At 32.8% G+C, this 13,639-nt stretch overlaps 1 protein-coding gene across 4 annotated transcripts in view; it reads left to right on the top strand.

The window, feature by feature from the left end:
* PTPRK (protein tyrosine phosphatase receptor type K) overlaps positions 1–13,639 on the top strand; it is a 553,733-nt gene that overhangs the window by 522,943 nt on the left and 17,151 nt on the right. For 2 of the 4 annotated variants that reach the window (XM_059941246.1, XM_059941245.1), the window contains exons 16-21: positions 2,380–2,564; positions 4,258–4,345; positions 5,443–5,519; positions 8,268–8,304; positions 9,611–9,708; positions 10,136–10,252. In XM_059941246.1, the coding sequence (XP_059797229.1) occupies positions 2,380–2,564; positions 4,258–4,345; positions 5,443–5,519; positions 8,268–8,304; positions 9,611–9,708; positions 10,136–10,252 (602 nt within the window). Of the gene's footprint in view, positions 1–42; positions 55–936; positions 1,011–2,379; positions 2,565–4,257; positions 4,346–5,442; positions 5,520–8,267; positions 8,305–9,610; positions 9,709–10,135; positions 10,253–13,639 lie in introns of those variants that run through there. The other 2 variants (XM_059941248.1, XM_059941247.1) reach the window with 2 other exon arrangements.

Raw genomic sequence — 13,639 nt, forward strand, 5'->3', positions numbered from 1 at the left:
ATATTTTTGTTTTTTGTGTTCTACTGCTTCATTGGGTTAAAGTCCCTATAACTGGTAAGTGTATTACAAAGAACTCTAGGAAACCTTTCCATCAAGGAAATATTTGAAGTTATTCTTAAATGTGTGATAAGGATAATGCTTAGTACATGTACTCTTACTTCTAGTCACATTATTAGGTAATTTAATGAGGTAGAAATGTATAGAGATTAATAATTCATGTGTGATTATTTTAAAAAATACTGCTCATTGTACTACTGTATTAAAGCTTAATGCAAAACAAAAGGCACTGTCTACTTCATATTGAGACATAATCATGTAAGATTTGGAATATGGGTGAATTCTGTGTTTCTCATTGAGCCTTTTACAAATGTAAATATTCCACTGCTCCAGCAGGTGCAATGTGCGCTCTGGGGCTGCTTCACAGAGCACTGACTACCTTACTCCAGCTTGGGTCATTGCGTTTTGCCTCCCTGACGTTGTTCTCTTTACTTCTCATCCTAAGCTTTATATTCTGTGATAGTGCCCAAATCGGTGGCTTCTGAATTTAATTTTATTGGGGAGATGTATATATTCTTTATGTCAGTGTATTGATTACAGTAGTTTAGCAAAGATAGATCAATTGAGTGTTGTCTCATAGAAAAAACAGGAAACTCTCATAAATCATGTTTGCTAGCAAATGTTTGTGTGTAGAGGGGTGGGAAACCAGAGTAAAGAGCATTAATTCATTTGGGTGTTTTTAGGTCACAAAAGAATCCAGCAGAGTTTTGTTTTTTTGTTTTTTTAGTTCAATGTAGAGTTTTAGAAGTAAATTCAAAAAGAAAAAATGCATTCATTCTAATAAGAGAAAGTAAAGTAAATGCAATCAAGCTAAATTATAGAAGCATACAAATCTGATTGTGGGGTTCTTTTTTTTTTTTTTTTTTTTTCCTTCTCCAGGAAGAAAACATGTTTATCATGGGGACAACAATTCATTTTTTGCCATATCCTATTTGTAGAGTTGGTGATAGAACAGGCAAATGTACCAGCACTTGAAATATGTTTAACTGTTAACTAAATATCGTTCTCTACAGTATGCATTATCATTAAAACAAAAGTTCCCCTAAGAGTGTATTTTCTCCTCTGTTAATGAGTATGGCAGTGTAATGTTTTCTAAAGTAACACCCCTTAAAACATTTGTTTTTTTTTTTAACATGGTAAGTTTAAATGTGCTGACTATAAGCATGCTTCTTCTCATTGTAATGATTAGTACTGTGGTCATTAAAATAATATTTATTTTTCAGAGGTAAAATGTTCTTGTTCTTTTCTTCCTTCTTATGACAGAGACTTAAGAGTTTCTTTTCATTTTAAGCTAACAACACAGTTGAGGTGGGGCCTATACTTAAATGTGGGTGGTGAGGGATTTAATGGATTTTTAACTAACTGAGTCATTGAAATATGTATTGAGTGACTGCTTTGCACCAGGCACTAAGAATAAGGAGAAAAATATGACTGTTGTCTCTACATGCTAAGTATTGAGAGTTTAGTGAGGAAAATAGATCAGTAAGTAAATGATTAAAATACACTGTAAGTGAAATGAATGTAGGAGAACAGGAGGCCATGGGAACACAAAGCAGGTGCTTTGTAGCTCAGCCTCGATGGGCCGAGGAAGAATTCCAGAGGAAGTTCCTAAATATTTTGCCCCAGAGACATACCCCCGTTTCTTTTATACAGTAGCCAGAAAAGTCAAAATGTATCAGCAATAAAAACACAACAATAATAATAAACCAAGGGAATGGAGATCAAGTATAAATGCACATGTAACCTGGCTAGCAGACGTAGTGGGCCCAGGGGCTGATTCTGTAGAATGTTCATGTTTCCCAGTCTGGGAGTGTATCGTGGTAAAAAGCCGGAGGTGGAAGGGCATAGTACGGCCACAGGGCAAGAAGAGCAACCCTGTGGGGATGGGTTGCCTAGAGGGAGGTTGGGATATGGGTGGGAAAGAATTTGTTCAATTTAATCAACAATGAAAACACTCTCCAGTTGGCAACTTGATCTTCTGGTCCCACTCTATACTGCTCTGACTGCAGGTACAAGAAAAAGTCAGAACTCAGCAAAATCTCCCACTTACAGTTTTTAAAAGTGGATCAGGTGTCTCTCTCTACATCTCACAGCATGTATTGTCTTACTGATATACACATGATATACCCTGACCTCCCACCTTGAGCTGAAGTAAAGGGCTTTGTCTTTATAGGGATGCTGCCCTAGGTCTATACTATATTTCTTTCCCTTCCTCCTATTATCAGAAAGATCATAAGATCTTAAAATCTTATTTGCATAGATATATATTAAACAAGGTAACTTTGTCTTTTTTTTAATCTTCTGGAATCTGAAAAATGGCAGATGAGAACCACAGTGCTACAGCAGAATCCAGTCGTCTTCTGGATGTACCTCGCTACCTGTGTGAGGGGACAGAATCCCCTTACCAGACGGGACAGCTGCACCCAGCCATCAGGGTAGCCGACTTACTGCAGCACATTAATCTCATGAAGACATCAGACAGCTATGGGTTCAAAGAGGAATATGAGGTGAAAGTTTCAATACTATGTTGAATTTCATTTCTAACCATGATACCCAGCACCATTTAACAGCTTTAACATAGCAAGCAGTGGAATACTCTGTAGACTGTCTAATCCTTTCTTTGCAAATGTACAATCAAGTGTACATATGAGGAGAGGGGGGTAGATGGATTGAAAGAAAAGGGTACTTCCTGGGGATATATCTGGGTCAAAATTAATTTTAAGAAATAAAAAAATATTGGATCCCATAATTTATTTGACTGTTATTTAAAAACCACTTTGTTAGACTTTATATTTCCCCCACTCAAAAATCCATAGCAAGATACCTTGAGTCCCATTGTATCATTGCAGGTTCTGCTATTTGAAAGACCTAAGCAGTGGATGCTTTTCTGCCTCTTTGCTTGTTGACCCTTTGTTGAGAAATAAGATCTAGCTTTGTGCCCTAAATGTACTACTTGTCACTCTGAGTTTTGTTTTGAGGATTATAGGTCGAGGGGGACTGGGAAGAAAAACAGAGCACGGAAAATCCAGGCAATAAAAAGAAGCCCAAAAAAGGACATGGGAAATTCTTCTTTCATCTTTATTGCCCCTTGCTACTCAAACCAAAATACCAAGATTATACTACAAAGGAAGTGATTTAAACTAACCATCCCAATAAACATAGTATAGCAAAAAAGAAACAGTTCCTCTGACACTTTTCAATTACTGAGAAGTATCAGTCTGGGGTGTAGAAGAAAGTTCCTCCACCACTATACACACATACCTAAAGTAAAAGAGAACAAGCAGTACTTTACTTTGAAAGACCACCTAAAATACATCTAACTTCGTAAGGAATCTTCTAAACACTACCTTTTATTTAAGATTACTTGTTATACCTTAGTTTGGGAGTGAGTAAATTTATTTTTGAATTTTGAATGTTGGTTTTAGATATATGCAGGAAACACTATGCTGTGGAAACAAAACAGTGCAAGGAATTACAATATTCTGCCAGAGCTGGGTTTTTTTTTTTTTTGTTCATTACATGTATATTCTTGTGTACCTCACTTCAAAGACCGTTGACTCTTTGAAGACCCCATTTCCTGTGTTGAGCAAAGTTTAAGTTTTTCTGCAAAAAGAAATCTATACCCATATTTTAAATTGCTGCATATGGTAATTAAACCAATCAACAATTTCATCTGTTCCAAGATTCTTGGAGATAGTGACTCTTTTTAATTTCCATATGGTCTCTTGTAGAGACTCAGTCCTTTCCACGATCTTCAAAGAAACTGAAATGTGGTGTATTGCACACGATTTAATGAATAATTATGGGAGAAAACAGGTTTTCTTTTTCCTGTTAGAAATGCTAAAGGAAGCAAACTTTTGAAAGATGCTCATTAAAAGTAGTTTTGAAGTTTTTGATGCTTCCTCTAGTTCCATCTCACAAAGTTATGGTGATCTTAAATTTGAAATACTTTCAAGGTCCTTTTTTTCCCCCTAAAGTTGTTTCTTGTCCTTAATTTGAACTCAGTCCAATCCAAGATGAACAAGTAGGAGTCCAACAAACAAGCTTTGAGGTCTGAAAATTGAACTTGTTTACTGCTGCAGTACTCCCTTCCTCCCTGAGAAGATGGCTTTTACTATTTTGGTCTTCAGAACAGACAGACCTGATTCAAGAAAAGGAATAAAATTCAGTGTGCTTGTTAATTTTGCTTTTTTTTTCTAGAGCTTCTTTGAAGGACAGTCAGCATCTTGGGATGTAGCTAAAAAAGATCAAAATAGAGCAAAAAACCGATATGGAAACATTATAGCATGTAAGTTCTCTTACAATTCTTGGTGAAAGTAAATACTCTGTGTAGAAGATAAAGAGTAATTTGCAATTCCTCCTTATATGGTTTTAAACTTTAAAAAAATCCCAGAGGGTGGCACATCTGTTCATAAAATAATCTATTTAATATTAAAACAGCATTGGCTATTGGCAGGGATTCAGAAATTGTCATCATCCTCATTAATTAATTGACTCAGACTCTTCACCGTGTGGAGATAACGTGCCACTTGATTTTATGTTTGCACATAAATGCATGGGGGTGTCATTAACAGCTGAAAATATTAGAATAACAAATACGAAGGATTTTTTTCAGTCATAAATTGCTATAACTCTTCCACCAAACATATTCAAGGTGGGAGTGTTGTTCTTTCCATATACCATATTTCCTTTCTTGGAGCCAGTGCCTGAACCCCAGGTGTTCCATGTTACTTATAATAAGGGACTTCCTCCTGATGAAGTCTTTACAATGTATTCATGAGATAAATAAATTGATTATCATATGAAACCAAAGGGGCAGTAAGAAAAGTAACAGATAGTTTAGCTTGTAACTAACTGCTGATTTACTTAGACCACTTTATTCTCAATTTAAATTATTTTACACTGTCTTTTGAATACATCAGAATTTAACCTTGACTCTCACAAAATAAGAAGTTGAGAGCAGGGGTTCGAAATTCACTCCCTAGTTCTGTGGCTCATTTGCTGTAAAGTAAGGGGAGAAAAGATCCCACCCATATAAAATCATGCCTAACAAGCAAGATTAGGAGTTAAGGCAAGTTCAGTTCTTTAGAAAAATTTATGACTCAAATGATAATTTGTCAGACATTATCATGTCCTCTAAAAGCTTCCCGACTATAAAGATGCTAGTCATTGAAGCTTTTTAACAGAATATTATCATTGTAATAAGTAATGAACTCATTAATGTTCTTGCATTTCTTCAAATGACTGGTATCCAAGGAAATTTTGAAAGTATATTATGGATAATCAGTTGTTAACCACTGAATTATTTTAAGTCTCTACTAGGGTCATTGTCTCAGAACAGGGGGAAAATTTAATAGCTTTTCTTTTATCCTTTAAAAAATTTAGATGATCACTCCAGAGTAATTTTGCAACCTGTTGAGGATGATCCTTCTTCAGATTACATTAATGCCAACTATATAGATGTAAGTATTTTTATCCTTCAGTATGCCCAATTTGTTGGCTTATATATGTAAATCTTTTTGCTTGTTATTACCTATAAAGTGATTGCTAGCTTTTTAAAATAAAGAACAAACTGTACACTTTTCCTTGTTCTACGTCCTAGTACTTACTGACGTTGTTGTGCTTTCTTTCACACCTGACTTTGGTTTGGGCTGTAGATTTGGCTGTACAGGGATGTAAGTACCACTATATGTAAATAACAGCACCCTATTATAAATATTTAATGTTAACTACTCAATTACAGTTACTACTAATGCTTACTACTAGTTATCTCTGCATGCTTCCCCTAATTAGCCTCATACGGTATACCTATGTTCATTTTTTTGTAACTCCTTTACATGTGTAAAGATCTATTTTACCTCTTTCCCTTTTCTATGTTTAGAAAAACAGGACCATTTTTAGCTTTTGACAATTTATTATGTACTCGAGTTTTATTTGTTGATGGTTTCTGTTTCTGGTTTTTATTCCTTACCCTTCCCCAAACATATGTGAGAAGCTGGATAGTATGATGTGTATTAGTGTTTCTGAAATTTTACTTTTTCACATTTGACTTCTGATGTTAAAAATGGGTAGGGAGACTATTTTGTGGTGTGTGGTATTGGTTTGTAAAGTATTAAAATTACTTAGGCAAAATAATTACTAAATTGCATTTGTAAAATACACATATCGCACATATATATTGAATCATACAAATGAAAGTTTGTTTTGATCATACATTCTGCTGTTCAGTTTTGGTTACAAACATATCTACATGTAAATTCTTTATTTAATGGAAAGTAATTATCAAAAAAAATAAAATATTAAGGAGGCAATATATTACATTACATATAAGAAGGACAGGCTCTGTTCATACTTCCTGGTTCAGAATCACACTGGAAATTGTGAGAATGTTGATTCATCTCTCTGTGCCTCAGTTTCCTCATCTTTACAGTGGGGGTAATAATAATACCACTAACCTCATCATTTTGTTGTGAGAATTAAATGAAGTAATTCATGTTGAGCATTTAGCACAATGCCTAGCACATATTAAGCACTCATTAAACTTAAGCTATTTTATTAAAAAAATAATCCAAACCTAGGTGTGCTGAAATTAATTAATTCTAAATATGCATTAATTGTAAGGCAAAAGGTAGAAATATCAAGTATTGCAGCATATATGATACATTTTTAGATATATAAAAGATATGAAAATGAGGACCCAACTTTTTCTAATTTCTATAAATAGAAAATAATTTTTATCACATTTATTAAGCTCATGTTTTACTGTTATTTTGTGAATTGTCATTATTTATATATTTGAATTAATGAATTTTATTAAGTATAATCTCTGAGTATATTGGTTAAATTTCTGATCATCATTTTACTCTCATTCAATATTTCAAATTTATCAGACATCTCAACATGGAAAACTAAACTTAACAGTCTACTCTCTAGAATAAAAATATCAGCAGTTCTCTGACAAATTTGTACTTGTTCTTACCTATTTAGCTTAACCTTGGTTTTCTGCCAAGACCCTGGCAGGACATTTGGTCCTATCCGAAACATCCATAAGACATTTGGTCCATGCCAAAAGGTCCTTGATATTTCGTCCTGTCCAAAATGTCCATGGAGACATTTGGTCCATGCCAAAAGTCTTTGATATTTGGTGCCATCCAAAACCATTTGTCATGGACCTAGTAAGCTCATGCACATTTTAGATGGAACCAAATTTTAAGGACCTTTCAGCATACACTAAGGGTCTTGTGGACATTTTGGACACAACCAAGGGATCCTGTAAATATCAAGAACCTTGACATGGACCAAATGTCTTAAGGATATTTTGGTTAGGACCAGATTGCTAACTCAGGCTTTTACTAAAGCCCTTTGCTCAAGACACAACAAAGTCAAAGCTTAACCTTATTATACCGTTAACATTTTTGCTATTCATGGTCTTTTGGAATTCAAACCAGTTGAAAGCAGCTAACAACTTATCCCTTATCTGGAATAATTTCTTTATTGAAACAATATTAAGTGCTTAACCACATAGAACTCAAGGCACACTAAAAAAAAGAAAGAAGGAAATACTAAACCTTTTGTTCAGGATAAGATGCATTTTTTAAAAGATTTATTTCCCTATATATGTGTGTACTATAATTATGTGTGTGTAAATTAATATTATCAGCACACACAAAATAGTTTTGGCAGATTCCTGAACATATTATAGAACAGAAATATCCTCTAAAAAATCTCAGCAGGACTTTGACTTGATGCACACATGCATTGTCCAGCTCTAACATTGGAATGTTGTTATTTTTTTATGGTTCTAATATGTCGTTGTCTATTTGTAATGCAGTGTGTTGTACTTTTGGATGATAAAATAAGAATTAGTATTTTTGAACACAATTTTGCCAGGAATGAATGACTAAAGATTAACATGAAGGCATAAACATTTTAGTGAAACCAAACAAAATCTATGAAGTTATTTCCTAGCAAACAAAACTCAATTATGTAATATATATTTTAATCAGAGCCCTTAAAATATTTAATTTTTGCTTTATTTTTACCTTTCAGATAACCTAGGTTTGAGAAGTGAACTATGAGTTCACTACTCATTTCTGGACTTTTTACTGTAACTTAATCTTAACAGGTGGTTGTCTTCATCTTTTTATGCCTTCATTCATTTATTTCTGACACTGATATAAAATGATGACCAATTTGTTCTCCTATTTTAGGGCTACCAGAGACCGAGCCACTACATTGCAACTCAAGGTAAAACTTTGCCTTTTTAAATGTAATAGAGTAACCAAACTTGCTTAAATCATCCATGTGATTTTTTTTTGTAATTTTATCTGAATTAACTGAAAAAAAAAGATCAGCTTTTCTGATTAACACTGCTTTTTATTCATTTGTATAATACAAATTGTTTTATCCATTTAAAATGTATATAAATTAAACCTTGATTTATTTTTTTAATTAAAAGTAAAAGAGAAGCTGCTGGTAGTTTTGAGATTTGTTTCTTAGTATCCTGATGTCCCAGAGCACTAGTCAACAGGGATGGGCAGAGAAATTACTTATTTTTTGATGAAAGCAAGTTAGATCTCATCTTGTGTAAGGTGCCTGTTTTCTTGCAACAGAGTCTGTCGGCCTGGCACGTGATAGTACCCAAGACCAACACTGCTATAATGAGATACTGGACTGTCTTGCAACAATTTTTTTAAAGTCAAGACTAAGACAAAACAAAGGGCTAAAGGGAACTTGGTCGAGTTCATTCTTCATGGAAAATAAGAAGACAGTAAAGAAATCTTGTTATAGTGGCATACTGGGAAATAAAAGTATACTAACAATAACACCAAAACTACTCTAGTTATCTCCCCAAACTGACCACTGACCATCAGAAGAGAAACCTGCACATCTTATTTTATAAAAGACGAAAGTAAAACAAAAGTTAATTTGCTTTTTTGACAGAGGTCATTTCTAAGTGTTTTTCACATATCTTTGGTGTAATTGAGTTTAATTATAAACTCTTTAAAGTTAGAAACATCATCCATGGTGAATAATATTCTTGTTTCATGGTATAGGGTAGAGTAGAGCCCAGTAGCTGGTTTTGCAGTTCAGAGATGATACTGTAAGATTAGAATGTGTCCTTATATGTATGATAGTTCTTCATTAACCCCTAAACATGCACTGTTTATAAATGATGTGTGTATATTTATTTGGTAATATGTGCTGTTTGGTTGATGGTGGTGTAAGACTTCCTATTTTGACGTGTACATGAAGATGCATTAAAGTAACTTAGAGACAGTTATAAGTACCCTAAAAACTAGTGATTTCTTCTTCTGAATTTGAAAACATAGAAGGCAAACTGAAACAAACAAACTTGTACATGCCTATGTTTTTGCCTTTAGTGTGAATTTAGATATGAACTGAATTTAAGTACTTTCAGTGACATTTTGTGTTAGACCTTTAATTTTTCTTCTTTGGGTCATTTAGTTTATATTGCTTTTTATCTTATCTAAACTTCTTAATAACTACAAAATTTCTCTGATAGCATAATATTCAAATTAATTTTTTATAGGCCCAGTTCATGAAACAGTATATGATTTCTGGAGAATGATTTGGCAAGAGCAGTCTGCCTGCATTGTGATGGTTACAAATTTAGTTGAAGTTGGCCGGGTAAGAGGCACAAAAAAATCTGTGTGTCACAGAATATGACTGTAAGTTGAATAGCAAAACATAACACACTTAAAATAGAATATCATTCAATTGTTTGAAAACAAATTCTTAGGCATACCATTTCAAGTGAGTGCTCCTAAGTGAGGCTTTGATTGCTGAGAAATTATTTCTTATTTAATAAATAAAATAATAAAATAAAATGAGCTTTGATTTTATACTAGAATCTAATTGCATTATCAGGCTTGTATGTTTTTATGAAATTACACAAAATCTTTCTGTTTATTGTGTAACAGATTATTTTATCTCATTTATAGATTTTTACACTGTCTTTTAATTGTGACCTGAAGAGTTATCACCGAAATTAAATCATCTTGGTTAATGTGTATTATATACTCAGGTTCACCTATATATACTTTTTGTTGTTTAGGTTAAGTGCTATAAGTATTGGCCTGATGATACTGAAGTTTATGGTGACTTCAAAGTAACTTGTGTAGAAATGGAACCACTTGCTGAATATGTAGTCAGGACATTCACCCTGGAAAGGGTAAGTACCCTAAAGTTCTACAAAAATATGTATATTGCAACTGTTTGGTTTTTTTTCTTAAAATCCATGTTAAGATTTGTCTTGATGATGCTATCATATCTATTCATTCATTCATTCCACAGATATTTATTTGAGAGCAGAACATGTGCCGGGCATGTTTCTAAATCTTGGGACACATATTAAATCCCTGCTCCTGTGGAGCTTATAATCTGTTGAGGGGAGAAAGACAATAAAAATTAACAAATAAACAAATACATCATATATTTTGAAAAGTACCATGGAGAAAAATAATGTTGGGAATGGAAGTAGGGAAAATTGCTGAGGTAGAGGAAGGAATGGCCTACAGTTTTAACAGAATGATCAGGAAAAGAGTTGTTGAGAAAGTAACATGAGTAAGGCTTGAAGGAAATGAGGGAGTGAGTGATATAACTATTATATAACCCAGGGAAGTTGTCCCAGGCAGAATATTCCTGATGGAGGGAAGAGTCATTTCAGAGACCTAGAGGCATGATATTCCTCTCACCATGAGAAACAGCCAGGAGTCTAGGGTATTCAGAGATGGGTAAGTGAAGGGGAAAGAAATATGAGATAAAGTCAGAGAAATAACAGAGCCAGATAAGTGAGCCCTTATGAGCTACTATGATGATTTTAGTTTGTATTATAGGTAAAAGTAGCCAGCCATTGGAGGGTTTAAGCCCAGGAGTAACATGATCTGACTTTTTTTTAACAGGATCAGAAAGACTGAAGCAGAGTGGGCAGTGTAAGTGGACTGAAGTAAGACGTAGGAGCAATAACATACATTGTTGCAGAAAAGTTTAATAAATTTGACCACACAAAAGTATAAAATTATCTGTATCAAAAAATTTTTAATTAAAAGATGCACACACAACAAAAAAAATCTGTGATTATTTAATATTCTTAATTCATAGCGTTAATATAAATAGAAAGGAAACAATAGAATCCCCCCCAAAAAAGCAACTGCTAAGCAGCCTATTGAAAATGTTTAACCTCATGATATACCATTTTGTACTTTGAAATCAACCAGAACTTTTTAAAAAAGAATGATAATCCTTATTGATTTTAAGGATATGGTGAGACAGATATTTTCATATGTAGCTGATCGTACTTAAATTGGCATAAACCCTCTGTAAATCAGTAAAGCAGTGTATCTACAGAACTTTAAAATATTGATGTCCTTTGACCAAGAAACTTACCTTCTATGAATCTATCCTAAGAAATTTATTTAAAATACAATGACTCATATATAGTCTTGGGAAATTATAGATAACCATAACTGTCCACAATAGATAGTTAAATTATACATCTATGATCTGGAAATACCACTCTTTACAAATGATACTTATAAGTAATTTTACCATCATAAAAAATAATTAGGGGAAATATTAAATGGAAAGTACCATCATACAGAACAACATAATTATGATGATCACAACTATAAAGTATGTACGAAAATTTCTTAGACAAATCAAGTAGAAAAAAATAAGCAAAGATATAGGAGATTTCAAGAAAAGAACCATCAAGCATGATTTAATGAATAGCTAGATCCCATTATTATGGAAAGAAAGAATTTGGAATATACGTTCTTCTTGTAAGTTCATTAATGTTTTATAAAAAATCAATCATGAACTTAGTTATAAAGGAAATCTGAATATATAACAAAAACTCAAGACGTTTCCAAAATCCAATGGAAAATAAAAACAAATCACTGACCAACGATCCCCCAAATTAGGCTCAGAAATCACCAAAGCCTCTTTTGAATAATCTTTGAACTATAGTCTTAAAACTGAAATTATATTGTAGAGATAAACAATTTCACGTCAAAATTTCCCACAAGTTATCTTATGAGAAAAATATCTACTAAAAAATGATTTGTATTTTGAAAGGCAGTCTAAAATCTTGTGAAAATTCATAAAACTAGAAAATCAGAAACAAAAGTCAATAAAACAAAGGAAAAATTAAATATAAAACTGAAACACAAACAAAAAAGAATAAATTTAATCAAAGAGCTATTTCCTTGAAAAGAGGAATAAAGTAACTAAACCACTTGTCAATTCCAAATGAAGAACAATCAAAACAAAATATGCAACATTAGACAACACAAAAGGTGTATAACTACAGTTACAGTGCTATTAGGAAAATTATAAAAAATAGTACGTGTGAACTTGGAGACAGATTTAGTCTAGGTACACTGATATTCTAGCAAATAATAACTTCCAAAATTTGATTCAAAGAGGGTTAGGAATCTGAACAGATAGTAAAAGAAAATAGAAAGAGTGTTAAAATTTGCCATTAAAATTGCATTACGGTTTCATAATTGAGGTTTCTTTAACCTTTAAAGAATAACTAATGAATAGCTAATGCCTAAGTTAATCAAACTATTTAGGCCATAGAAAATCATTAAAACCAACTAAATGTATTTTAAAAGCTAGCATAACTGTGATAACAGAACCACATAGAAACAGGACTCTCTCAAGCTCTTCTCTCTGTCTCTATCTCTCTTTCAATCTCTCTCTCCCTTTCTCAAGTATGTACACACACATACATTGCAGACCAATTTCATTCAAGAACATGCTGAAAATTTGAATCCAGCAGTGAATTAAGAAAAGATCACAACATGATCTTTCATGATTGTTTTTTAAGAATGCAAGGATTTTACAACTGTGGTAGGAAATCTAGCAGGATATTTCATTATTTCAGTGCATTACAGGAGCAAAACCATATGATTTTATTAATAGATATTGTAATGCACTTAATTTTATTTAAAAGACATTTATAGTCATACTCTAATTATATTAGAAAAATAAGGAGACTTGCTAAACATGATAAAGGTGATTCAACAATAATCAGTTGCATGCATGTTAAGGAATGAAAAACTAGGGGCATTGAAGTTATAATCAGAAATGCAATGTGGATAATCATCCTCACTAGTATTCAACATTTTTGGAAGCTCTAGGAAATGAAATAAGACAACAAAAGGAATAAACAGCAAAACTATTAAAAGGGACAAAATTATTTTAAGGTGTAATGATTTTATACCAAGAAAACAGGAGATAATGTTTTTAAATGGAACTAAAAAGCATTTAGTTAAGTGACTAATTCAAGATAAATATTCATATCCTAGCTTTTCTTCATGTTAGCAATAAACAGATATAGATATTAAAAAATCTTTCACAATATTAAAAAAAATTCTGTAGTGTCCAGGAATATATTTAACAAGAAAGATACTGGTCTTAAGTGAATAAAACCACAAAAATGTATTGAAGGACACAAAATAAGATGTGAATAAATGGAAACACGCACCATGTCTCAGAATGGGAATACTTGGCATTAATACCTTGTTATGGATTTGACACAATACTAATTGTA

This window comes from Balaenoptera ricei, chromosome 12, assembly GCF_028023285.1.
Source record: "Balaenoptera ricei isolate mBalRic1 chromosome 12, mBalRic1.hap2, whole genome shotgun sequence".
In the NCBI taxonomy this organism is placed as follows: domain Eukaryota; kingdom Metazoa; phylum Chordata; class Mammalia; order Artiodactyla; family Balaenopteridae; genus Balaenoptera; species Balaenoptera ricei.